The 26180-nt window shown below is 33.3% G+C and overlaps 1 protein-coding gene and 1 long non-coding RNA gene across 2 annotated transcripts; one reads left to right on the top strand and one right to left on the bottom strand.

The window, feature by feature from the left end:
* Positions 1 to 672: 672 nt before the first annotated feature.
* On the bottom strand, positions 673 to 1522 carry LOC138338852 (uncharacterized). Its single transcript, XM_069289935.1, has 2 exons — positions 1152 to 1522; positions 673 to 964 (listed from the first exon to the last, which is right to left on the bottom strand). The coding sequence occupies exons 1-2, from the start codon at positions 1520 to 1522 to the stop codon at positions 673 to 675; spliced, it is 663 nt and encodes a 220-aa protein (XP_069146036.1).
* Positions 1523 to 8473: 6951 nt separating this feature from the next.
* Positions 8474 to 25733, top strand: LOC112940134 (uncharacterized). The gene is made up of 6 exons (XR_011212067.1): positions 8474 to 8590; positions 12003 to 12294; positions 12938 to 13095; positions 13535 to 13605; positions 22727 to 22782; positions 25010 to 25733. It is a non-coding gene; the product is annotated as an uncharacterized lncRNA (long non-coding RNA).
* Positions 25734 to 26180: the final 447 nt, after the last annotated feature.

A 26180-nucleotide genomic window follows, 5' to 3' on the forward strand; every position in this document is an offset into this window, starting at 1 on the left:
CTGCAGCTTCAACTCTTTGAGTTTAGCTGGAGCCATTCTGTAGGGAGGAATAAAAATTAGTTTAGTATAGGGTTCCAAGTCGATGCCAAAGTCAATATGTCAAGGAGGAGGGACTCCATGAAAATCATCAGGAAAAACATCTAGGAACTCATTCACAATAGGCACTAAGTCTATTGAAGGAATTTCATGATCTTAATCATTAACACTAACAATATGGCATAATAACCCCTCGGACATCATTTTATTGTCCTTAAGGTTCGAAATCAAGGGATTAAGATGACTCGAGCTGTACCCCTCCCAGAATAGTTCCTCTTAATTAGGGAAACAAAATCTCACAACTCTACTACGACGATCCAAACAAGCCTAACATCTGTGAAGCCAGTCCATGACAAATATCACATCAAAATCATGCTTGGGTAACTCGACCAAGTCTTCACACATAGTCTTACAACTTACATCTTTTGGGAAATTCTTGTATACTCTATCATTTCTTACATTTTATTTTAAAGGTGTACTAACCACTATTGGATCATGCAGAGCTTGAGGATATATTTCAAAAGTTAGAGCAAGCAAAGGAGTTACAACGGAAATCATAGACCCTGGATCAAGTAAATGATAAACAACAGTTGAGAATACTTGAAGCATATCTATGAGCACATCAGCGGACTTCTCCTACTTCTCCTTTGCCTTTAGGGCATAGAACTTGTTCCTCTTATGAGGCTCGGATACTACTGCACCCTGTGGATTTGGCCTAGACTGAGCATTACCTCCATCCTGACCTTTTTTTTGTGGGCAATCTCTAACCATATGCCCACTATTACTGCAATAGAAATAGGTATTAGAGCCCTGTCTGCACTCTCCACTGTGAGAATGGCCACACTTAGCACAATTCTTTTTAGGACGTTGCATCTCACCTCCATTTCCCCTCTTGGGCTCAGGTCTGCCTCCTTTAAGTGTTGTACTCCTATGGTAATTAGAATTGCCTCAACTCTGCTTCCCCTTCTTGAACTTGGGTCACTCACGGATGCCAAAATTGTTTCTATGGCCTCCATGGCTGGGACCTGCCTGATCCTGAAGCTTCGGTCTTCTAAGATTTAGGAACGCCCCTCTTTTAGCTGTTTTCCTCTACCTGCTGAACATGCACCATATACCTGGAGTGTTCCATGTTATCATGGAGCATCGCCGACTGATACTCCTCCTCTAGATCTCCGTTGATTCGTGTGAGGAACCTGCTCATCTCATCCCTGCTGTTAGGTACAAGGGAAGTAGCATACATAGACAATTTAACATACTTCAGGGAATACTCCCCGACTTTCATGGATCCCTGCTTAAGGTTGATAAACTCCACAACTTTGGCCTTCCTCATCTCTCTGGGAAAGAATCTCTCAATACAGGCTGTCTTAAACAACTCCCAAGTTATCCGAACTCCTCTTAAAGCGTGGCTATCCTGCAACATCTTCAGTGCAACATCCTTTAGCTGATAGGAAGCCAGCTCTGCTTTCTCAGTATCTATGGACCCCATATACACCAAAATCATAGGTACCTCATCCACAAACTCATGGGTTTCTTTTGAAGTCTTAGACCCTATGAAAATATTAGGGTTCATCCTCGTGAAGTCTCTTAGCTGTCAGTCATGCTACGCATTGGTGGGTTTCCCCTTTCAACATTCTGCAGGTTGACCTTGGCAGCCATGGTCTAGTCCTGCATAATGATGGACTGTTCCATCTGGGCCATAGATGCCCGTACCTCCGTATTAGTCAACCCAGCAGGGTTAACGGTCATAGCCACTCTTTCAGCTGGAGCCTGGGGTGAAACTTGATTTTCCCTAGCAGTTGCACCTCTTCTTCTCTGACCAATATTCCTCCTAGTATTCATTCTCTGAAAACAAAAAGGATTGATGTTAGACACGCTCATAACACAAAGAAATCATACTGTAGGAAAAGCACGATAAGATCATAAGAAGGGAAATTTTCCTTCACATCATGTAGTCTCTAATCTAGGATAGTGGTGCACTTTACTACCATGACTGTAGAATCTACTTAATTTGGTGAAGCTCATCCTTGGAATTTAACCTAGTGCTCTAATACAAACTTTGTCATGAGAAGAATCTAGAAACCAGACGATATCGGCGTCGTTGACCTCTCAGAGGTTGCAAACAAGCCTACAAACGTCATTCTTACTTCATATAGGTTAATTATAGCAGAAAATTTGAAAATTTTATCTTCTTACTTCATGCTAAACATTTTAAACTTACCAGTATAGGCGTTAACAAATCAACCATTTAATATAGAGATAATCAAATGAAAGAAACAATTCATTAATTGCCTTAAACGTATTTTTGCCAAAACGGCACCAATACAAAGTATGAAATAAAAGTGGAAAGAAACACTAGTGGACCATACTCCACTATATAGAGCCTACATCTAAGATAGATAATAACGGTAGACATCCACGAAAGCATGAGGGCCAACCAAGTCCAAATGAAAGCTTCACGTCCGGATAGCTGCAACGCCTGGAATCTCTAGCTTCCACCTGTGCCTACACTTAAAAATATAGAGTTGTATGGGATTAGTACACACTGGTACTAAATATGGGTATATGCAATGATATGCATGAGAAGGAATATCTCTTTCCTAAAAACATGATTTATGGAAAGTCAAGTCAGTGGACATGCCAAATTTGGATTAGAAAAGTCAATGAACCTGCCAAATTTGGATTTGGAAGGTTTTGCCATGAGTGTAATATGTATCATCAAACTTATCATTTTGGAAAAAACACATAACATATTTCACATATGATATCACGTAGTTCATATCATTCTTTCATATGTCATGAGACCTTGGGATCATGAACTTCACGTTAGGACTTCCCCAAGTGAGGGCTCAACATATGGGACCTAAACTAGGGAGCCTTCTTTAGCAACCACATAGTCTGCTTCATTCATTCATACGTACTTCATTTTTCATTCTTTCATATACTAGTACAATCACCAGTCATACCTAGGATGTAGTTTAAGACTCTCATCAGGTTTGCTGTGCAACGACCAAGAATAACCTTTCGACATTACTTAAGTCTAGCTCACCTTTTGGTTATCGTATCCTTACACCTTTGGTATCATTTATTTACTTATGTGCATCATTTGATGCTGGCCTCATTCATTCTTTGGGAACTTTAACTTTAACTGACATAGATCATGTGAGAATCATGAAATCTAGTGTCTCCCCCACATCGAAAAGAGCTGGAATCCCTTGCTAATGTGACCCAAAACATGCTAGCGTACATGGGAATTGAACCCAGCTAGATCCATATATTGACAGTATAGGTTCGAAGACTAGGAGATATAAGGAGACCCATACCCAGCATTCAGGACAGTCTCGTCTCATGAGAGTTACGTGAACCTCCGCCTTTCCTGAAAGAAGGCATCACCGCTCATAGCTAGTCTATCGGTGCTTAGTATAAAGTTCGATTACATTTAACTCATACGTCATGGAAGTTGTCTTCTAGTATGAGGACATCATAGCTCAATAAATGATTTCTCATCTTATCATAACTATTAAGTATGCATTAACATTAATATTGTCATCAGAGTGTTCATATAAATTGGTCTCTTCATTAACTTAACACTCTCATAGGTGAGTACGTTCTGGTAACATTTACTTAGTCTCATTTTAGATTGCTCCCATTTTTTACATTAGCCTCGTATCATGTTGTCACCACATTCATTAACATTAGCACATTTGCTCTTCATAATTACTCACCTCTGTTTACGTGAATGTTCATTTCATCATATGCCAATGCGCTTGGCCATTTAGTGTGTTTCAAACTCTTACTTAACCCTTTTAGGGTTTCATCATTTCATTGTTCATTTCATCATTTCATTATTCATTTCATAATATGCCAATGAACTTGTACATTTATTATATCTTACACTCATACTTTACCCTTCTAGGGTTTCGTTATTTCATTACATACATCTTAGGTTCACTTATTTTTAATTGTATGCTTGATTTATGGGTCCATATATACAAGCCATGAGGCTTCATTCATAGTTAATTAAGTGACTCATATATTCGTAAGATTATGTAGTACAAGACTTATATATCTTGTATGTATGCCAAGATTTCAATTTGGATCTAAGTAGGTGATGTTATTCTTTAACATTACATTCACATATTATTGATGTATCAATACGGAAATTTTGGAAAGGAAACCCAAGTTCGAATACATTGGGACTTACATTTTTCCTTGACTTTATTTTTAGTCTTCATTACATTGGGACCCAAGATCGAGCCCAAACATCAACATTTTATCTTTGTTTTTTTTCCTTTGATTCTCCTCTTATTTGGCCGAAGGGTTGTGGGATCGAACCCCCACAACCCCTTTTTATTTTTCATTTAAAATTGTGTTGCCCAATTCACCTAGACTAAGAGATTGTGGGATCAAACCCCCACAGCCTCTCTTTATACACTTTTTGTTTCGCTACTAACAGGGAGGTTCTGGGTTCGAACCCCCACAACCTCCTTATTTTATTTTTTACTTAAAAAAATGACTTACCATGCGTTTGGCAGTGAGGTTGTGGGATCGATCCCCCACAACCTCACTTTATTTTCTTATTTATTTCACCCCTTTCCCCTTTCCAGCCTTGAGGTCGTGGGTTCGATTCCCACGCCTCACACTTCCTTTATTTTATTTTTCTTTCCCTTCATTTGTTTCTTAAAGATCATAAGTTTGATTCCCACGCCTCCCATATTATTTATTTCAATTTTTGCATTATCCTTACTCGCCTGTACACTCCATTTCAAATCCCCCCAACCCTTTTTTTTCCTTTTTTTCACAAGGGTGAGGTCACAAGTTCGAATCCTGGTGGCCTCATCCCTTTTAAAACAAGTTAAATTTCCAGATTACTCCTCTATACTTCAGCCTAAACGAAACTTCTTGTTTTTGCTGGAAAATTAGTCATTTTCTTACCTTATTTTCACCAATATTACCACTTGAAAACTTAGGAATAGTTATGGATCATTCAACACCTATTTCGAGTGTATTTCATGGATTCGTTTACCACGTTCTAAGGTGTAGATTCATTGTTATTTTAGCTGCAACTTCCAATTTAAAATCAGTCACATGTACCTTATATGAACATCATAAATTACACATTTTATGCACGTTAATTTCAGCCATCAAACTAACCATTTTAAGACTTCAAAACGGATAACAAATACACCAAACATTTACATATTTCACCACATCATTTTCAGTTGACATCATTGAACATGCATTCTATTTCCAAACACAAAATCACAAAGAATATCATATTTCACACTTAGCTACCTGCAATCATACCTTATTTTGACGCTCAAACCTTGAAGTTTCTTCCCAGAACCTCTCCAAAACTCACGCCTAAGCCATGTTTTTAACACAAAGTTTTTGACGGAAAGACTCCTCTCTTTGCCTAACTTTTATGCTATGTTTGAATAAATTTTTTAACGTGAAAGTTTTTTAAGTGTTAAGAAAGATTAATTGCTGATCTGTTCTTGTATTTTTCTAGCAGAGAGAACGTCAAAGAGTGGAGAGAACGTGAGAGAGATGAGCGTGAGAGAGAGTTAAAAGAGGTGAAGTAGTTTAGACTTAGTCAACTAGGAGACTTAGTCATAAAAACATATTAATTAATAAATAAATAATAATTAATAGTAAAAATATGATTTTCCTTTTTTAAATCAGTTATTAGTTATTAGTTTATAAAATTAATTCACCAATAAAAAATATCATATTAAATCATTGCTCCCACCTAGGTTCGACCCTGGGTGGAGCAAGACTTAACTTCAAGAGCTCCATTTCGTCTCTCTCTCCCCAATTTGCCCCTCCACCTTATTAAATAAATAGTTAATTTATATATGTAGGATAATTACGATACTACCCTTACCAGGAAAAAGACTATTTTACCCCTAGACCCTTCAAACATAAGATTTTCTCTTTTTAAGTTCAGTAAAGACTTCTTCGAGTAAATTTTCGTATTCAAGAGACCTACATGGTTGGAATCAACCTTCTCTAGCTCAACTAACTCCCATACTTAGTTGGTTTAGCTCTAGCAAGGGTTCTAAGGTCTAATTCTACTGTCATCAATATGTGTGAATCCTAGTCTAATTATAGGCATTCTCGACATATTAAGCATCAATAAGTGTATCCATTTTTAGGGTTGTTACAATATATCCACTAGAATTAAATTGCTAATATTTTTAGATAGGTTTGCAAATCTATTCATATCTTGCTTATAGAAAACTCTATAGGAAATGAGAAATTTATTCATGCTTCTTTCGTGTGTGCATCTTGTGAAGATGGACAATTACCTTTAATATAATAGATAGTTAACTACTCAAATGTTATAATTTGTATTTTTGGAGGTTTCTTTTTTACGTTTTATGTTTTTCTGATAATACAAAGATGGATTAATGAGTTCCATTTGAAATTATTTCTTTCTTATCGTTCATTAATAAATTTGATTTAAACAAATGTATGGTCTAAATAAAATCATCTTGCTCTTCTACACTTCCACTTCCCTGTCTGAGGTCACTTACTCTCTACAAGAGCATTGAAAACACATTCCTAATTTCAGATGAATGAGTAATATCCATTATGGAGTGTCTTCAAGGGGAATAATTAAATCCTATACGCGTATCTTAATAACAATGTTAATGTACATCAAGCCTTATCTCATGGAAATACCGCCTTCAAAAATTGAAATTATGACAAGCACATACTCTGCACCACGGTGGCCACCTTCTGCTGCTTTTTTAACCATTCTCAGTGCAGTTGGATAATTACGACTGAACAAAATCAAACTATAAAAGAAATAACACATTAAGATTACAAAAAAAATTGATGCAAGGTGAAAAAAATAATTAAAAAATAGTTAAATTAGAACGTTCATTACCAACTTAATTGAGGAACCTATAACATAATTTAACACTAACTAGATCTTCTAGAGATTATGAAGCAACCCTTTCAACGATAAGAATTACTAATTCAGTCAGGAGGAATTCGAAGAAGTTTTTTCTATTTGAAACCATTTTTGAAAACGAATAAGAAGAGAAGATAATTTTTGACTTATCGCTCCCTTCTTGTGTTCTTATAAAGGCCAACAATTTTAAAATGTTGCAAGACTTGACGTTTCGACAGAGTGAACTGAAGAGTTGTAAATATTAAACAAAAGGTATATCTAATATCATACTCCCACGTAATCATTATCTAAAAGTATATTGGGATAGATGATTATATGTATCAAATGTTTGAGTAATATGTTGCTACAACTGATTCGCCTGTAGCAACATTTGTTTAATATCTTGCCACATCTAATATATCTAAAAGCACACTCCTCACGTAATCATTATTTAAAACTATATGTTGCTACACATGATTATATGTAGCAACATTTGATCATATGTTTCTACAGATAATTCGCTTGTAATAACATTTGTTGAAAATGTTGATATAGCGTTTATCTTAATAACAAAGTTAACAACGCAAGTAAACATGTTGTAGTCTCCGTCACAGCTTAGTTGATTCATAACTCTCCGTCACCTCTCCTTTACAATTTCTGAAATCTATCTCTCATATGAAATATTTTACCATATTGTCATCATTTTGTTTCTTTACTTTCTTCCCAAAAGTAACTTGAAGCTCCTACATTATTTATACAGTCAAAAAAGTGATTACTATATGTATGGCATTAAAGCTAAAACTCATAGAGAAAAATGTATTAAGACTTAAAAGCATCTAATGGCGTGCTTGAAGATATTAAACAATTAATACATTTTTTGGGTGATATATCTTATATGGTTGACTATAATAGTTGGTAAATACAATATACGAGATACCTAACAAACTTAAAGGAGATTCCTTTAAACATTTGTCACACAATTGATGAACCTATAGGATTACACAGAGGGTGTATTGTTCCACATAGCTACACTGTCATATATCTTGATTTTTATTATAAGCTGTTGGCATCCCTTTTACCTTGAATAGCACCTTATTCATGCTTTTTGTTGTCAACCAATAATTTCTAACCATTTGCTTAGTAATATAAATATATTGAGGAAGATGTTTTACTATGTGTTTTGGTCTTCCCTCTTATAGTAAGGATGAAACTTGAAAAATCAAACAAATTGATTGCTCAATTGTTTCAGCACTGCCTTTTTTAAGTTTGGAAGGTAACTTCAATAAAAGCTATTGTTCATAGGTTGCCTAATTGAAAAATGCCAACAAATAGAATTTCAGATATTGGTACTAATAAAACATAATGGAAGTAAATGACCCATATAGACCATCAAATCATATAAACATAGTGGAAGACAATTATGTAATTTTGCCATTAAATTGAAGGGATTTCTAGAGGATGAACAAGGTCATATTGGTAATTTTGCTATTAAATCTTAGGATATGTACGTTTGTTGTTTATCGACTTTAGATCTTCCATTTTTTACTCAACATTTGCTCTGACACTTCTCTCTCATCAACAATCAGCCATATTCATCTCCATTAATCTTCCTCTCTCCTCAAATTTATCTTCATTGTTGGTGCATTGTTAGCTACAGTAAGTTTTCCTTCTCACTTTTCTCCAATTTCTCTTCCTATATATGATGTCCAAGTAATAGAAATTAGAGAGTTTATTTGAAAGTGAAAATGATTTGGGCAAACTTGTAGAAAACTTGACATAGCGGACACAAATTGGTTGGCTTTATGTCTGACCTTGAGCCAATTTTTAATAACATTAGTTAAGACATGGGTGCCTATAGATTTTAATTTGAAGAAAATATTTGTTTAAAGATTTGTGCTTAGGATTTTAGGGGGAAGAAAGGTGTTTGTATAATAGTCGTGCATTTTAAGGATAATTTGCTTCTTATCTTCAAATAATTTGCTTTTATGTTCAAACTTCTTTCCCTTTCAATGCTTTAGTTGTAGATAGATTTTAAGATTATCGATATCTCAGCATTTGACTGTGCAAAACTAATGTAATTAGTTAAATAGTTGTGCTTGTTTGTCTTATTCTCATTCTAATTATTATTTTCGTGAATGTTGCATTGATATTTCTCAATTCTATGCCCTTTTTTCCATTTAGGTATGTATTTTTTCCACATTGGATTAAATTGTTAATTAGTTTAACAAATCATGAACTACTTGAAACAAGAATGGAAGAAAATAGAAATAATGTATCTGCCCAAGCGAGAACTTCTGACAGAAATTTGCGTCATCGTACCAGATATGCACAAATGTCACCAGAGAGAAAACAATTATTTTTATCCAAAGGGCTGAGTCAAAAAGACAAAAATTCCTTCATCAATCAAATACTAGTGGTGCTCTTAGAATAATCAGTTCTTCATTATCTCCTCACGAATGTTAGCTAAGCATATTCCTATCTTCCTTCTGTGAAATGTGTCTTCTGAATATCTATAGCTATAGTTAGACGCTTCAGCTCACCTACTCATACTAGAGCTATTTTCCTAATTTTGTAGTTGAAGCTTCCGATGCCACAAACCTATCAGTTACTTTAACTATAGGAGAGCATCAATTAATAGTACTGGCGCCCTGACAATTTCACTTCTTCGTTAACTCCTCAAGAAGGGTAGCTAACCATATTTAGGTAAATCTATTGTAAAATAAAGGCAACAAAATTGTGTTAGTAGTTTTCACGTATATGATCAAACATAATGGACACGTATAATGTGAAACTACTAAAAGTTATTTACATGAACTATATGTACCCAAATTCATAGTCAAATTTTAATAATGGACAGATTAGGAACTTTTATGTAGCAAAAGTTGTTAACAAATTTAATGGAGAGATTCATAGTGTCTTCAAGTATCTAATCTTTCATAAAGTTTACCGAGTTAAGTTTCAAATTTATAAGGGATATCTTACCAAAGGTCATCAGAACAGGAAAGAAAATAGAAGCATAGTTCACTTACGAGAAATAATTGCTGAAATTTTCCTATTGGGTCGGAGTTATCTAATCTTCACAGTTCACCTGAGTTGCTTCTCCTCTGCATTTTTTTTGTTTGATCTTCTAAGAGTTTGGTTTCCATCTTGTGCTTTCTTCTATTTTTTATACGATTACATATGAATTATTTGTGTATATTGTTGCTAGCTGAATGATTTGTCAATTACAAATAAACACTTCTGAGCTAGGTATGAACTATTAGTTGCAACTCTATGTTCTCCTCAAATATAATCAATATTTCCTTAAATGTACCATCTAAAATACTTGAAGTTTTCTTTCAACCATTAAATGAAATTATGTTGGTCACCATTTTGTAGTTGAAGCTTTGAAATGTCTCTTCTGAATATCTATAGCTATAGATAGACGCTTCATCTCACCTACTCTTAATACAACTTTTTTCCTCATTTTGTAGTTGAAGCTTTTGAAATTACAAACCTACTAGTCACTTTAACTACAGGAGAACATCAATCAAATAGTATTGGCGCCCTTACAATCAGCACTTCTTCGGTATCTCCTCAAGAAGGCTAGCGAACCATATTGTTATCTTCCTTCCCTGAACACTCAAGTTCCAATTTACACCAAAGAACACATACTTACCAACTGAATCCCAAGTTGGGGCAATTTGTATTGAAGATCCATTTAATGATAAAATTTCCACACCACATATTAGAATTTACACTCACAGTAACAGAAGTCAATTGGTAAATTACTATTATGGATATTATGATTCATTGCAATATCCATTGTTGTTTCCTTATAATCAAAATGGTTGGCATTGTGGTATTAAAAAAATCAAAAAGACATAACAATTATTCCAACAGTCAAATTTACTGTGAATATGAGCAACTACCAAGTGTAATGAACATGACTTCTATTAATGGAGTCCTTGACATGGAATCTAAAACTTTATCAAAAGGATTGAGAAAAAGAGAGAATGTTTCCTATCGTGAATATTATTGTCATATAATACAAATAAGAGATGAAGAACCAAATGAAACGTTACATTCTGGAAGGGTATTTCAACAATACATAGTTGACCAATATATAAAACTAGAGACACAAAGATTAGATTAGATTTTATTTAATCAAAATCTATTTAGAGTTGAAGCCTTCCAAGGAATCATTGATTTATTGAGGCAAGGAGAAAGAGATGCTTCCAATATTGGGAGACCAAAAATTCTTCCTGGTAGTTTCATAGGAGGTTCAAGAGATATGCGTCAAAGATATATGGATGTCATTGCTTTGGTACAACATTTTGGAAAATCGGACATATTTTTAACAATGACCTATAATCCTTCTTGACCTGAAATACAAGAACATTTACAACCAACGGAAGAAGTTCAAAATAGACCTGATTTTGTTAGTAGAGTATTCCGAGCAAAATTAGAAGAAGTTAAAACTGATATTCAAAAAAGAAACATATTTGGAAAGGTTGCAGCTTTTATGTGTACAATTGAGTTTCTAAAAAGGGGTCTTCCCCATGCCCATTTTCTCATTATTATTATGGATGGATATAAATGGTTTTCTAATTAAAAGTTTTTGTACTATCATCTCACAATTCTCTGTAGATTTGTCTATCCTCCTTGGTAAGCTTTGTCTATTTTCTCAATTTTTTTCTAATGACTTTGGACCCTTGATGCACATAGTGCATCCTAAACATTCATTTTTCTCAATAGTTTTGGTGCACATAGTTATGGTATTTCTATATATTTTAGGGTTGAAATTTAAAAGGTGAAAAAGAGGAAATAGTTGAACTTGCAGATGAAGTTAGACTTATTTTTGGGGACAAAAAAATGGAGTTAAGTCCAAGTTTGCCAGTGTTGTTCTGATTCTAGAGAGATTAGAGTAAAGGGAAAAGTTAAAGATGGAATCCTTTATTTTATGGATATGAAAATGTTCTCTTAATTGATTATTCTGCTCATCCATGATCTTTTTCTAGTTATTTTGTAGTATCAACTAGCAACTACTTAAATACTAAATTTTTTGGCCAATATGATATTTTTGCAGATATAGATGTGGTCATCAGTTTGACAAAATTCCACAATGAAGGCAATTATTATGTGTTATGAAAATTGATTAGTTTGAACAGCTGGTTGTCTTGGCAGATGTTAATGAAGTTGAACTATCTACTAAGGGTGACTAGATATGTATCCTCTTGATTTCTTTTTTCATTTAGTAGTTTTCTAATAAAATTGATAAACTTACAACTGTCAGGTGATTCGTTGAGAAAGAATGGAGTTGTCGAATTTTTTGGTGTTTCCATGAAATTACTAATTGTATCAAAGGCTGAAAACTCAGAGTAAGCTTTCATTGTTGAGCTTTTTGTTGTTGTACTATCTTTTCGAGAAAAAAACAGCTACGAATATAGTAATTTATGGGATATATATATATATATATATATATATATATATATATATATATATATATAGGAATAAGAGATGTCTTATTAAATGTGACTATATCTGTTATTACTTGATATCCTCTGAAGTTGTGACCATAAATGGCTTGTTTAAAGTGGTAAAAAAATTACTATTCAAGGTGGTGGGGGTGGGCTAGTGTTTTGTTTTTGGGAATCCCATGTTGGATGTCTGAATTTCCAAAGCTCTTGAGAGCTATTGCATAAGAGTAGGATTTTACCTCCTGCTCACTCAAAAGGTAGCGGCTGCGGGTTTCCCTTTTTCGTCTAAAAGAAAATTGTCATAAAAAATAAAAAGTGATAAAATTTGTCTACTTCTTCCCATATTAATAATATTAAGAAGAAATTGATGGCTGTTGGTGGGTATCTTTAGCACTGAAGATACGTTAAGTATTGATACAGGATTGACGACGACAGGGGAAAGGGTTCTGGTGAGGGAATAATTCATATGCTAATAATTTTCTTTCGAAATAAGTTTTTGTATTCGATTTCATCCCTCATATTAAGTATTTATGTTATTTTTCAGATTAACAAAGATGGGGTTGTCTTTCACTAAACTCTTTACTCGCATCTTTGCAAAGAAAAAAATGTGAATTCTTATGGTTCGTCTCGATGCTGCTGGTAAAACCACAATTCTATACAAACTCAAGTTGGGTGAAATTGTTACCACTATCCGAACCATTGGTATGCTTCGTTCTGTGGAATCTATTTTAGTTTTCTTTTACTTTTACTTTTTTTACTTATTTTGATTCTCCCTATTGCATGTTTAGAAATTTAACTCATCATGGGGTATGAGACTTGAAAGTAAGTTTATATTGATCTGTATATCTAAAAAGAATGTGTTATGTCTATCCATTGATTACTGTTATTTGGTAGGTGTACTTCCAAAGATTGGCTTACTCTACAAAAATTATTAGACATTATTTGCATTTACAGGTGATAATATGTGACATATTGTATTCTCTAAGAATGGGGATGATATGTTGGAGAATCAAACAATTTTCGCAGATTGCTGTTATGGACTGAAATTATAAATCTTAATGAAATGCTTATCATGTGTGTTCTTAGGAGAGATTTCTTGATCATGCCGTGTAATTTGAACCATTTTCTATTTCAACTATAGGCTTCAATATGGAGCCTATTGAATACAAAAACATCAAATTTACTGTGTGGGATGTTGGTGGTCCGGACAAGGTACGAGTAGTTCTTATGCCCTGATTAACTGCTTTTGTCTTATATTACTTGGGGTCTTGTAGTACTTCAGTTCTTCACGACTCAAATTTCTGATAATAGTTTATCAACTCTGAAGAAACTTTTCAGCACGCGAAACCTTTATGTCACTCTCTTCCTCTACTGAAAATTTGTGTTGGTTGCATGATTTTCTTGCAAGACTTTTTCATATGAAACAAATTTCAAAATTATTCATTTATTCATTATGTAAACTATTTGTTTAACTAGGAATAAGAGATGTCTTTTTAAGTATAACTATTTACCAATCTATGTTATTAAAATCAGAAATTATTGATTGTAATAAATTATTCAGAAACACGAAGTAACTGAAATTTATCGAATCAGTAAGCAAGATGAAAATAAATTTATTTCAGAAAATAGTTTTAAAAAACGTACTAGAAAATGAAACAATCTTTTAGATGGAAGAAGATCAAGTACACTGACTCACAGTGTCCCCTTAAGGAAATTATTCCCCTCTAGTATCCGAGGTTTGATTTGGAATATTACCTCCCAGGGTAAAATGATCTTAATCAGTAAAGTGTAGATACCAAAAACTCTAGTGTAAGAGAATCAATCCACAACACAAAAGTACATGAAGAAAATGAAGAACCGAAGATTCATTGGAAAATATTATGAAGACTGAGTGGTATTTATAGGCAAGAAGAATACATTCAGAAAGGTTGAAACCCTTTCAAAACTGATAGGACCATTATTGAAACGTTATATGTTATTAAAACAAGAAATTACTAATTGTAATAAATTATTCTGAAACACGAAGTAACTGAAATTTATCGAATCTGTAAGCAAGATGAACAGAAATTTATTTAAGAAAATAGTTAAAACAAACGTACCAGAAACTGAAACAATCTTTTAGTTTGGAAGAAGATCAAGTTCACTGAACTCACAATGTCCCCTTAAGAAAATTATTCCCCTTTAGTATTCGAGGTTTGATTTGGAATATAACCTCCCAGGGTAAAATGATCTTAATCAGTAGAGTGTATATACCAAAAACTCTACTGTCAACGAATCAATCCACACCAGAAAAGTACACGAAGAAAAATGCTATTAGAAGAAAAAGGAAGATCAGAAAATTCGTTGGAACATATTTTGAAGACTAAGTGGTATTTATAGGCAAGAAGAATATATTCAGAAAGGTTTCAACCCTTTTAGAATTCACACGACCATTAATGAAAGGTTCTGTGTTATTAAAACCAAAAATTACTGATTGTAATAAATTATTCAGACACACGAAGTAACTGAAATTTATCGAAAAAGTAAGCAAGATGAACAGAAATTTATTTCAGAAAATAGTTAAAACAAAAGTACGAGAAACTAAAACAATCTTTTAGTTTGGAAGATAATCAAGTCCACTGATCTCACAGTGTCCCCTTAAGCAAAATATTCCCCTTTAGTATCCGAGGTTTGATTTGCAATATAATCTCCCAGGGTAAAATGATCTTAATCCGTAGAGTTTAGATACCAAAAACTCTACTGTTAGCAAATCAATCTACAACAGGAAAGTACACGTAGAAAAATGTGTTTAGAAGAAGAAGTTTATTATAGAAAATTCATTGGAAAATATTCTGATAACTGAGTGGTATTTATAGGAAAGAAGAACATATTCTGAATTGACACGACCATTAATGTAATGTTGCAAACTTTCAAATGGTATTGACTGTTCTTGAAAGTTGGAACCTTTTAGAACAGTCATGGCGGAAATTTTTAATATAACAAAAATTAAAATGTGTCACGCGCGCGGATCCGAATCGGGTCGGGTTAACTAAAAAGTTTAAAACATTTCGGTTAACTTTTGTTATCAACTAATTAGTTGAAAATATTTTTTGGCCATTTAATTAATTAAATAAGTAATAAAATTAAATTTTGTCCAAAAAATAATCTCTCGATCGATCATTTGCCAAAGCCATAGTGAGCGAGCGACGACAACGGCGCGAGGAGGGTCTCTTTTTCCAACCCTTTTAACAATTAATAGGAGTGTTTATGTATTTAAACTCTCCTATATTGATTTCCATTCCCGATGAGGGACAATTGCCTTTTTCATTAAAGCATTAGAGGACTTTTCAAGTTCCCAACTTTTCAAGTTCTCAATTTTTTAAATTCCTATCCTTCCATCTATTTCCCCTCAATTCTTGCTACATACCAAACAATCCCCCACATTGATGGGAATGGTTATAACATAGGAATGCACAGACAATTGTGTACTTTACAAGCAAAGATTAATTGCATCTGGATAAGTAGGTTTCCCATTGGACTTTCCGTATAAAACATATGTCGGATATACTCGGTAAATCGATAGATGTGATATCTTTGAACCATCGAGCTTTGGTGTATACTTAGACAACCATATGTAACACAACTAACCATTAACTGTTTATGATTCTTACGGTTGTGTTCGTTTCAGCCATGAACACCTCCTGGTTTCATGAGTGTATACAGAATAGACTTTTGACATAAAATTCTCTTTGAAGTGGCTTCAACTTTACCCCACATATGTGATTTCTAACCATGTCATCTCGTAGATACACTATTTGGTCAAAATATACCAAACATAGAAAATCATGAAAAACTTTAAGCTTTATTACCTCATTAACAAACCTTATAATCTTAAACTTTTCCTGAACATTGTCTTCATCAAGAGAATGGATTGAGTTAATTGACAATGTCGAACCGTCAGCCACAACTTTGTTTTTCTCCTTGAATCTAGCTCTTGAGATCTCCAGTCTGCTAGATAGAGTTACCGTCATGCTGACTTGTCCTAAGGTGTAAACCCATTCCCGTAGATGATCTTTCAACTGCCTCTCTCACTAGACCTTTCGTTAGTGGATCTGACACATTATAGCTTGACTTTACATAGTCAATTGTGATAATTCTACTAGAGAGCAGTTGTCTTACGGTGTTATGTCTAAGTCGTATATGACGAGACTTCCCATTGTACATAACGCTCCCTGCCCTATCTATTGCTGCTTGACTATCGTAATGTATCCAAATTGGTCCAACAGGTTTGGGCCAAAATGAGATATCCTCTAGTAAATTTCGAAGTCGTTCCGCTTCTTCACCAGCCTCATCCAAAGCAATGAATTCAGATTCCATTGTGGAGCGAGCAATACATGTCTGTTTGGACAATTTCCAAGAGACTGCTCCCCCACCAAGTATGAATACATAACCACTTGTGGATTTACATTATTTGACCCGGTGGTCCAATTTGCATCATTATGTCCTTCAATCACAGCAGGATATTTATTATAATGCAAAGAATAATGTTGTGTATATTTTAGATGACCCAACACACGTTTCATATCCATCCAGTGAGTTTGATTCGGATTAATAGTGTACCGACTCAGTTTACAAATAGCACATGCTATATCTGTTCACGTGCAATTCATAATATACATCAAATTTCCTAACACTCTAGCATATTCCAATTGAGAGTCACTTTGACCTTCATTCTTTTTAAATGTACGACTTAAATCAATTGGAGTTTTGACAACATTGAAATTCAAGTATTTGAACTTACCCAATTCGTTTTCAATATAATGAGATTGAGATAATGCTAGTACCTGGGGAGTTTTGATAATCCTGACCCCTAAGATCAAATCAGCAACTCCTAAGTCTTTCATCTCGAACTTGCTGGACAACATGCGCTTAGTAGCATTTATATCATCAATTTCTTTACTCATTAACATGTCATCAACATACGAACAAACAGTGACTTTATGATTCATAATATTTTAAATTTAAATACATTTATCATATTCGTTAATCTTAAATCCATTTGCCAACATTGTTTTGTCAAATTTAGCATGTCATTGTTTCGGTTCTTGCTTGAGTCCATAAAGTGACTTCACAAGTGCGCACTCTTTCTTTTCTTTACCAAGAACTATAAACCCTTCAGTTTATTCCATGTAAATTTCTTCCTCTAACTCTCCATTTAAGAAAGTTGTCTTTACATCCATTTGGTGGATTATAAGAACATGCACCACTGCTAGTGCTATTAACATCCTAATTGATGTTATCCTTGTTACTGGAGAGTATTTGTCAAAGTAGTCCAAACCTTCCTTTTGTCTGTACCCTTTAACTACTAGTCTAGCCTTATATTTGTAAATCGTTCCATCAGGTTTCATTTTCCTTTTAAAGATCCACTTTGATCCTAAAGGTTTATTTCCTGGAGGATGTTAAGCTAATTCCCAAGTGTGATTGCTTAAAATTGATTCAATCTCACTGTTGACTGCTTCTTTCCAATAAGTTGACTCTGATGAAGACGTAGCTGTTTTAAATGCTTGAGGCTCATTTTCAGGCAATAGTGCTACAAAATCTGGTCCGAAAGAAGCAGATTTTTTTTGCCGAGTACTAGGCCTAGGTTCCTCCCTAGTTAGAATATTTTCCATTGATTCTTCTCTTGGTCATTTAAGTCTTTCACTTGTTGACTCACTTTCAGTTTTATACGGATAAATGTTTTCAAAAAACTCTGCATTGTATGATTATCGTATTAACATGAATCTCAGGATTATCAAATTTGTGAACCAAAAATCGACAGGCTTTACTATTCACAACATATCCAATAAAGACACAATCTATTATTTTGGGTCCAATTTTAACCTTCTTCGGTAAAGGAACCTCTACCTTGGCTAAACACCCCCACACTTTGAAATATTTGAAGTTGGGTTTTCTTTCTTTCCAAAACTCATATTGAATTGATTGTGTTTTTTGATGGGATACTCTATTGAGAATTGTATTAGCTGTAAGGATGGCTTCCCCCCACAGGTTTCGCGGTGAACCAGAATTGATCATTAAGGCATTCATCATTTCCTTTAATGTTTTTTTCTACTTCCGTTCTGCCAAACCATTTGACTATGGTGTATAAGGTGCAGTAGTTTGATGAATAATACCATATTCCAAACATATCTCTGCAATAAAAGATTCATATTCTCCACCCCTATCACTCTGAATACTTTTTAGATTTAGATTTAATTGGTTTTCCGCTTCATTTTTGTATTCCTTAAATGCATCAATTGCTTATCATCCTTACTATTAAGCAAATATACATAACAAAATTGAGTGCAGTCATCAGTAAAAGTTATAAAATACTTTTTCCCACCACGAGATGGTGTTGACTTCATATCGCATATATCTGTGTGAATTAAGTCTAAAGTTTTAGGATTTTGTTTCAACAAACTTGTAAGGATGTTCAACAAACTTACTTTCCACACAAATTTCGCATTTCGACTTATCGCAGTTAAATCAGGCAATACTTCTAGATTAACCAATTTTCACAAGGCTTTGTAATTTACATGTCCCAAATGGGCATGCTATAAATCACTTAACTCCAATAAGTAAACAGAAGCAGAATTTTTATTAACACTGTCAACAAGCATAACATTTAGTTTGAAAAGAACCTCATTGAGGTAGCCCTTTCCTATGAACATTTCATTCTTACTTATTACAACTTTATAACTAACTAGGACACACTTAAACCTGTTCTTAACGAGAAGTGCAACAGACACTAAATTCTTCCTAAAAGTAGGGACATGCAGAACATTGTTCAAAGTCAACACCTTGCCGGATATCAGTTTCAACATTACTTTCCCAGTTCCTGCAATCCTTGCAGTTGCTGTATTTCCCATGAATAAATCTTCATTGTACTCAGCAGGAGTGTACGTTGCAAAATCTTAGTTTCCAGAGCAAATATGTCTAGTGGCACTTGAGTCAAGAAACCACTCCTTGGGATTTTCAACTAAGCTACACTCCAATATCATTGCACATAAGTCATCTGCATCTTCCATCTTTTCCACGATGCTTGCTTGACTTTTGCCTTTGCCTTTGGTTTTTTCCCTTTTTTGGAGCATGACAATCAAAAGACCTATGACCAGCCTTGCCACAGTTGTAAAAGTTGCCTTTGAATTTCTTCTTGACCTGTTCTGACTTCTGCCCGTTGGACTTCTTTCTCTTTTTGTCTTTGGTATGAGCTTTTTCAATGATATTAACTCCAATGATTGTTGAACTCTTACGCGACTTCTTTCGGCATTTTTGTTATCTTCCTCAATCTTGAGCCGAATCAGAAAATCTTCAATCTTCATTTCTTTACGCTTGTGCTTTAGATAATTCTTGAAATCGTTCCATGCAGGAGGCAACATCTCGATCATTGCAGCCACTTGAAAAGCTTCATTTACTACCATATGTTCAGCAATCAGATCATGGAGAATAAGTTGAAGTTCTTGCACTTGTGATCCAACAGTTTTACTATATACCATTTTATAGTCTAAAACCTTTGCGACCACAAACTTTTTCAAGCATGCATCTTCTGTCTTATATTTCTTCTCAAGTGCATTCCACAACTCTTTTGAAGTTGTTATTGCACTATAGACATTATATAAGTCATCCTCTAAAGCACTCAAAATATAGCCTTTACATAGGAAATCTGACTGTTTCCATACTTCAATAATCATGAATTTCTCCCTGTCTGGCATATCATCAGCAGGAACTATAGTATCTTCACTTGTAAATTTCTACAGACCAAGAGTGGTAAGCCAAAAAAATACTCGTTGCTTCCATCCTTTGAAATTCACACCTGCGAATTTACCTGGTTTTCTGCTTGTTTACAAGAGTTAAGGTTGGTGCACCAATAGCCACTGTAACACCAGTGTTTGCCATTTCAGAATCAGAATGTAAAACAAAATTGACACAATCTAAGTAAACAATAAACTATAATTGCAGAATTAAAGGAGTATAAAATAACGAAGATTTTTGTCTCCACCAGAAACACAGATTTTAAAAAATAATTTCCTTAAGATTTTTTACCAATATGTGTTATTAAAACCATAAATTACTGATTATAATAAATTATTAAGAAACACGAAAAAACTGAAATTTATCGAATCAGTAAGCAAGATGAAGAGAAATATATTTCAGAAAATAGTTAAAACAAACGTACCAGAAACTGTAACAATCTTTTAGTTTGGAAGAAGATAAAGTCAACTGAACTCATAGTGTCCCCTTAAGGAAATCATTCCCCTGTAGTATCCGAGGTTTGATTAGGAATATAAACTCCCAGGGTAAAATGATCTTAATCAGTAGAGTGTAAATACCAAAAACTCTACTGTCAGCAAATCAATCCACAACAGGAAAGTACACAAAGAAAAATGTATTTAGAAGAAGAAGGAAGAACAGAAAATTCGTTGGAAAATATTCTGAAGACTGAGTGGTATTTATAGGAAAGAAGAATATATTCTGAAAGGTTGCAACCCTTTCAGAATTGACACGACCATAAATGATAGGTTGCAAACTTTCAAATGGTATTGAGTGTTCCTGAAAGTTGCAACCTTTCCAACAATCATGGCATAAATTTTAAATATAACGGAAATTAAAACGGGTCAGGCGTGCTGAATCCGAGTCGGGTCGGGTTAACTAAAAAGTTGAAAATATTTCGGTTAACTTCTGTTATCAACTAATTAATTGAAAATATTTTTTGGTCATTTAATTAATTAAATAAATAATTAAAATAAATTTTGTCCAAAAAAATCTCTTGATCAGAAGATGAAGCCGAAGAGAGCGACGACGACGACGGAGCGAGGGGGGTCCCTCTTTCCAACCCTTTTAAGAATTAATAGGAGTGTTTATTTATTTAAACTCTTCGATTTTTATTTCCATTACCGATGAGGGACAATTGCTTATTTCATTAAAGCATTAGAGGACTTTTCAAGTTCCCAACTTTTTAAGTTCTCCACTTTTCAAATTCCTCTCCTTCCCTCTATATCCCATTAATTCTTGCTACATACCCAACAATAACTAAATCTGTTAACACAATATTACAGGAAAAGAAACACAAATAGAATACAATGGACAACTAATTTAGCAACTCCCTCTGCCAATGCCCAAATGTGAGCCTCAATTTCTGTGTCCTGCAGTTTTATCTAAGAAAGACTACGTGGGTTTTTTGATAGACTTATTTGTATGTTACTTCTGACTTAAAGTTATTTTTTAGTTTAGAAAGTGTTCATAAACATAAAACCTTTTTAAAGCATTTTTTTGAAAGCCGAAAAGGTATAAAAACGATGCCAAATGCCGACTTTCTTTAAAAAACCTTGACTAATAGAATTGTGAAATCAGGATAGGCTTAAAAAAGGGCTAACAGAGAAGCTTAAGACGTTATATCTCTCTGTGAACGTCTCCTCAAGTTTTTTATTCACTTGGGATGCCTTATTGTATTATTCTTCATGATGATTTAAGTCCCTGATTCTAATATTCAAAGAGTTGTTTTAGGTCCTTCTACTTCCTGCACTATGCTTTAACATAAAAATACAAGACCAAAAAATTCTAACATTGTTGATGCAAGTTCTTCCACTATTAATTTGTCTTGTGAGTTTTATACTATGAGTAAGTTCCTTCTCTTTATGCTTTATTGCTTTTATATATTTTTGTATAGGAGTTTGAAATGTTTATTTAAAATTTTAAAATTGGGTGAACTTTGAAAAGCAAAATTCTCTTCCCATATCCCTACGAAGCAATTAAAAAATTAATATATGAATAGGAATCCCCCCCCACCCCTTCTCCTACTATTTATGAAAATTAGAGGGAATCAAACGTTTAATGGAGTAAGATGAACCATGAGATTGTGTAGTCAATTCTAATTTATTCGGGTTGTTGTTATAGGCTCTAATTTTGACAATTGTCAAGATCTCTTTGTAGGATTATTTGGTTTTGATATAATTTTAGTATTTGAATGTATTAATTCCATATTATTCAGTTCTATATAAATTTGCATGTCAACATGATTATGTTAATTTATTAGCATATTAATTTAAATGCTTTCTAATTTTCTTCTTTTCTCTTTGTTGACAATAGTAAGATCAGAATTTGTATGAAAAAAATAGTGTTCCGTCTCCACTTCTTCATTTCTATAATCTTTTCATATGTTATCACTATAACACAACTCTGACATTGAGCTCTGTCTATTGATTGTTGAAAACTTGGGTCTCATTACTATATGTCGATGATCTTACTTGGTTTTTGCAAGACTATATTTTTTGAATAACACTTGCTGATGTTACATTTTTTGTTTGCCCATACTCAGAGTAGGTAACTATAGACCGCTTACGCTCAGCAACGATGGAGCTTAGTCTAGAAATTGTAAGTTCCTTCATAGACACAATAGTTCTCATCATTTGATAATTCATGTTTTACCAAATGAAACATGTGATATTACATTCCTTTAGATGTCGTTGGCCTCTTCAAATGTGTATGTGACACAATTCAAACTTCCAACATCTAACTTCTAAAAATTTTGTGATCTTCACTTCTTCATTAAGGTTAGGACTTGGGTCTAGGATAAATATATTCGTTCAAGAATTCTGTTCATTGTTACTGCTCTATGTCAGAGGACAAATTTGATAACACATTTATTGATATGTAATTTATATATTTGTTCGTTTGATTCATGGTATGATCTTATGTGCTTATTATAATAATAAAAAACCCCTATAAGGCAACTATTGCACATAGACTATAAATTATTGGTACTTCAACATGAATGAATGATTGGTTCTATCATGATGCAAGATTGAAATATGATCAATGTTGTTTGATGGCACAAATAGATAATCTCTTTCTCACATGTATATGCAAATGCTCTTTTCAGGTTATAGAATTCACGATGAGTTAGTTTTCAGGGAATTTGCATGCTATGTACTTAAATGAATATAAAACTATTTTTACTTTTTTCTTGGTTGCTTTTTTGCTTCGACACTTAGGCTTCATAATTTTGAAGAATGCAGTAACAACATCAGTAAAACATTGGACAAATTTGAACATGTCAATCACTAATTATATCTGACCTAGTTCATTAGCAAATTGTCTAGTCCTACGAAATTTAAAGAATAAGTTTTATTAATTTTGTAATGTCTAGGTAAGAAGATGTCTTTTGTCTCAAGTAGTAATTTATTTGTTTTGACAAAGATGAATGTTTTATGGATATACATACCAACTGTAAAATTAAACATTGACCGGAGTTAAAACTTACTGCACGAACATTTTGTTACCTCAAAAATAATATACTGCTTTTCAGTTTGTTTTTATAGTTACATATTATATAGCTTATACAAATATCTAAAACATAATTATCAACTTTTACAGGTTTTCTTTTTTTAGTGAATTAAAAGTCATTTGCTAGCATTTTATTTGTTGAAAAAATATAGAGTGGGAAGTACCACCTCATACGGTAGATTCATAAGTGAGGTAAATTCTTTAAAAAGTTACAATTCACCTGTTGAAGTTATTGTAAATCTTGCACATCCACTCTACCTTTTAAACAATGGAAAAGATATTCCAATAACTCTTAATTCTCAAACAAATTGTCAAAAAATCCTAAGAGGCAACTTCATAGAAATCATTCAAGATAAATATACAATACATATACTTGAACAAAGATAAGTGATTTCCACCACTTTTATTTTATACTCAATATTTATGAAGTCTCAATTCCTTCTGTGCTCTTCCTCAGTCAATTCATTTAATAATACAAAAAACAAAAATAAATATAGATAATTACACCATCTCACTCTCATCCACAAACACAAATGACAGAACATCAAAATTTATATATCTAATAAAAATATGGAACTCAAAAAGAAACTTGGACCAAAGGCTATTCAAATTCTACTGTCAAATGTAATAACTATTTTTTTTTATCATACGTCATTAAATTTTACTATCACATGCAATAATTTTTTTCTCCTTTTTGGCACAATCTCATTGGCTGCCGAATACATCAATTTTAAAGAAGACACATTTACTTTTATATAATATAACGTGTCTTCTTTGTATTGTACTATATATATATATATATATATATATATATATATATATATATATATATATATATATATATATATATATATATATGCACACACACACACACACATTATTACTCGTTATTCATTACTCATAAAGCACAAATTTTTCATCCTTTCCATTGTAGAAAAAAAACTATTGCTCCCTTTGTCAGGTTTTTTTCCCTCTTTCATGTTTTCCCTCTTCCCATTTTCAATTTTTCTTGCAGATTTTGGTTGTTACCAAAGGGGAAAATCAAAATTAGATTTGTAAATTTCACTTAAAATTCCAATGTTATTACTAGCTGGTAGATTTGAGGATATTATATTTTCTAATGATTCACTAAGTTAGGGATAATTATGTTCTTGCATGTTCTGAATTTCATTAAAAATATTTGTATAGTACTTTCATTACATTTTCTGACTTTTAGTATGTGGAGGACAATTATGTTCTTCCTAAATTAATTGTTCATGCTCATGCAACCACATAAATGAAAGGACTTTCATTCAATAGTAATGCTATCTTGCAGATACTACTGCTTGGTCAAATATTTCTAAGAAACATGGAACTAAGATTGAACATTGATCAAATAGCATTAGCAACGCGATATTGAATTTGCAAAGTCCAAATTATGGAAATCGGACGCCAGAGAGAAAGCCCTGACAACAAATGTAGATTTCAAAATTTGATTTTGGAAGATGAATAGATGAGTTCATTACATTTTGTGTCATGAATATTCTGCTATATCTATATTTACCTCATATGTATATTTTTGCTTTGTTTTACTGTTAGTAAAAACTTTGAGTTATTATAAGCTCTCTACAACTCTTACTTTCAGGCATGCCAGATAAAGGCAGTATTGTATGCCGATGAAATTGAACAGTATGCAGAAATTCTTATACTCATGAAAGTTTCTCAAACTTCATATGGGAAGCCGATACATAAACTTTACTGGGCTCTTGACAAAGAACCAGTAATTGAACATATCACACCATCTAATGGAGTTGAGAAACCACTTCCACCACCAACCAAGCTGAATATCACAAACTTTGACCGCATTCCTCACATGATTCTTGATTCTGCTTTTGAAATAGGTATATCCTTCCTAATAGCTTCTACAACACTAAATTATACTTGCTTACTGATAGACACTTTTACAACCCATTCCATTATATATTATATACCTAGATATACTGACAATCGTTCTTTGTTGTGGTCCTCAAAAATACGCAGGAGAAATTACCATTTGTGACAATTAGTAAGCACAACATTTTGCCTTATATTTTCCCATTTAATGAAAATATTTTGAATAAGTAAACACTTGTATTTTTTGTTTAATCGTACCATCACTTATCATTTGGTAATCATCATGGTACTTATCCTTCTCTCTTCACGTTCTCAAGAAAAATAAGTTTCTCCTCACTCTATAGGAGGATTTCGGAGAAATAGAAGAAAATGGAATCCAAAAATAGATGGATCTTATTGTAATCCTTGGCAGGAGTATAGGCATCTCTACTTTTCAAGGTACATGCATTGAATTTTTTACCAACATTATTTAGATAATAACAAAACTTTATGCAAGCTTTTTGTCGTACAGGGTTGTCATTGTAGAGAAGGTACAATTCAACAATACGTGTTGCTCCTAATTACCCATAGGCAGTAGAACTCACCAAATGGTACTCACGCTCCGCCTATTATCT

This window comes from Solanum lycopersicum, chromosome 10 (assembly GCF_036512215.1).
Source record: "Solanum lycopersicum chromosome 10, SLM_r2.1".
In the NCBI taxonomy this organism is placed as follows: domain Eukaryota; kingdom Viridiplantae; phylum Streptophyta; class Magnoliopsida; order Solanales; family Solanaceae; genus Solanum; species Solanum lycopersicum.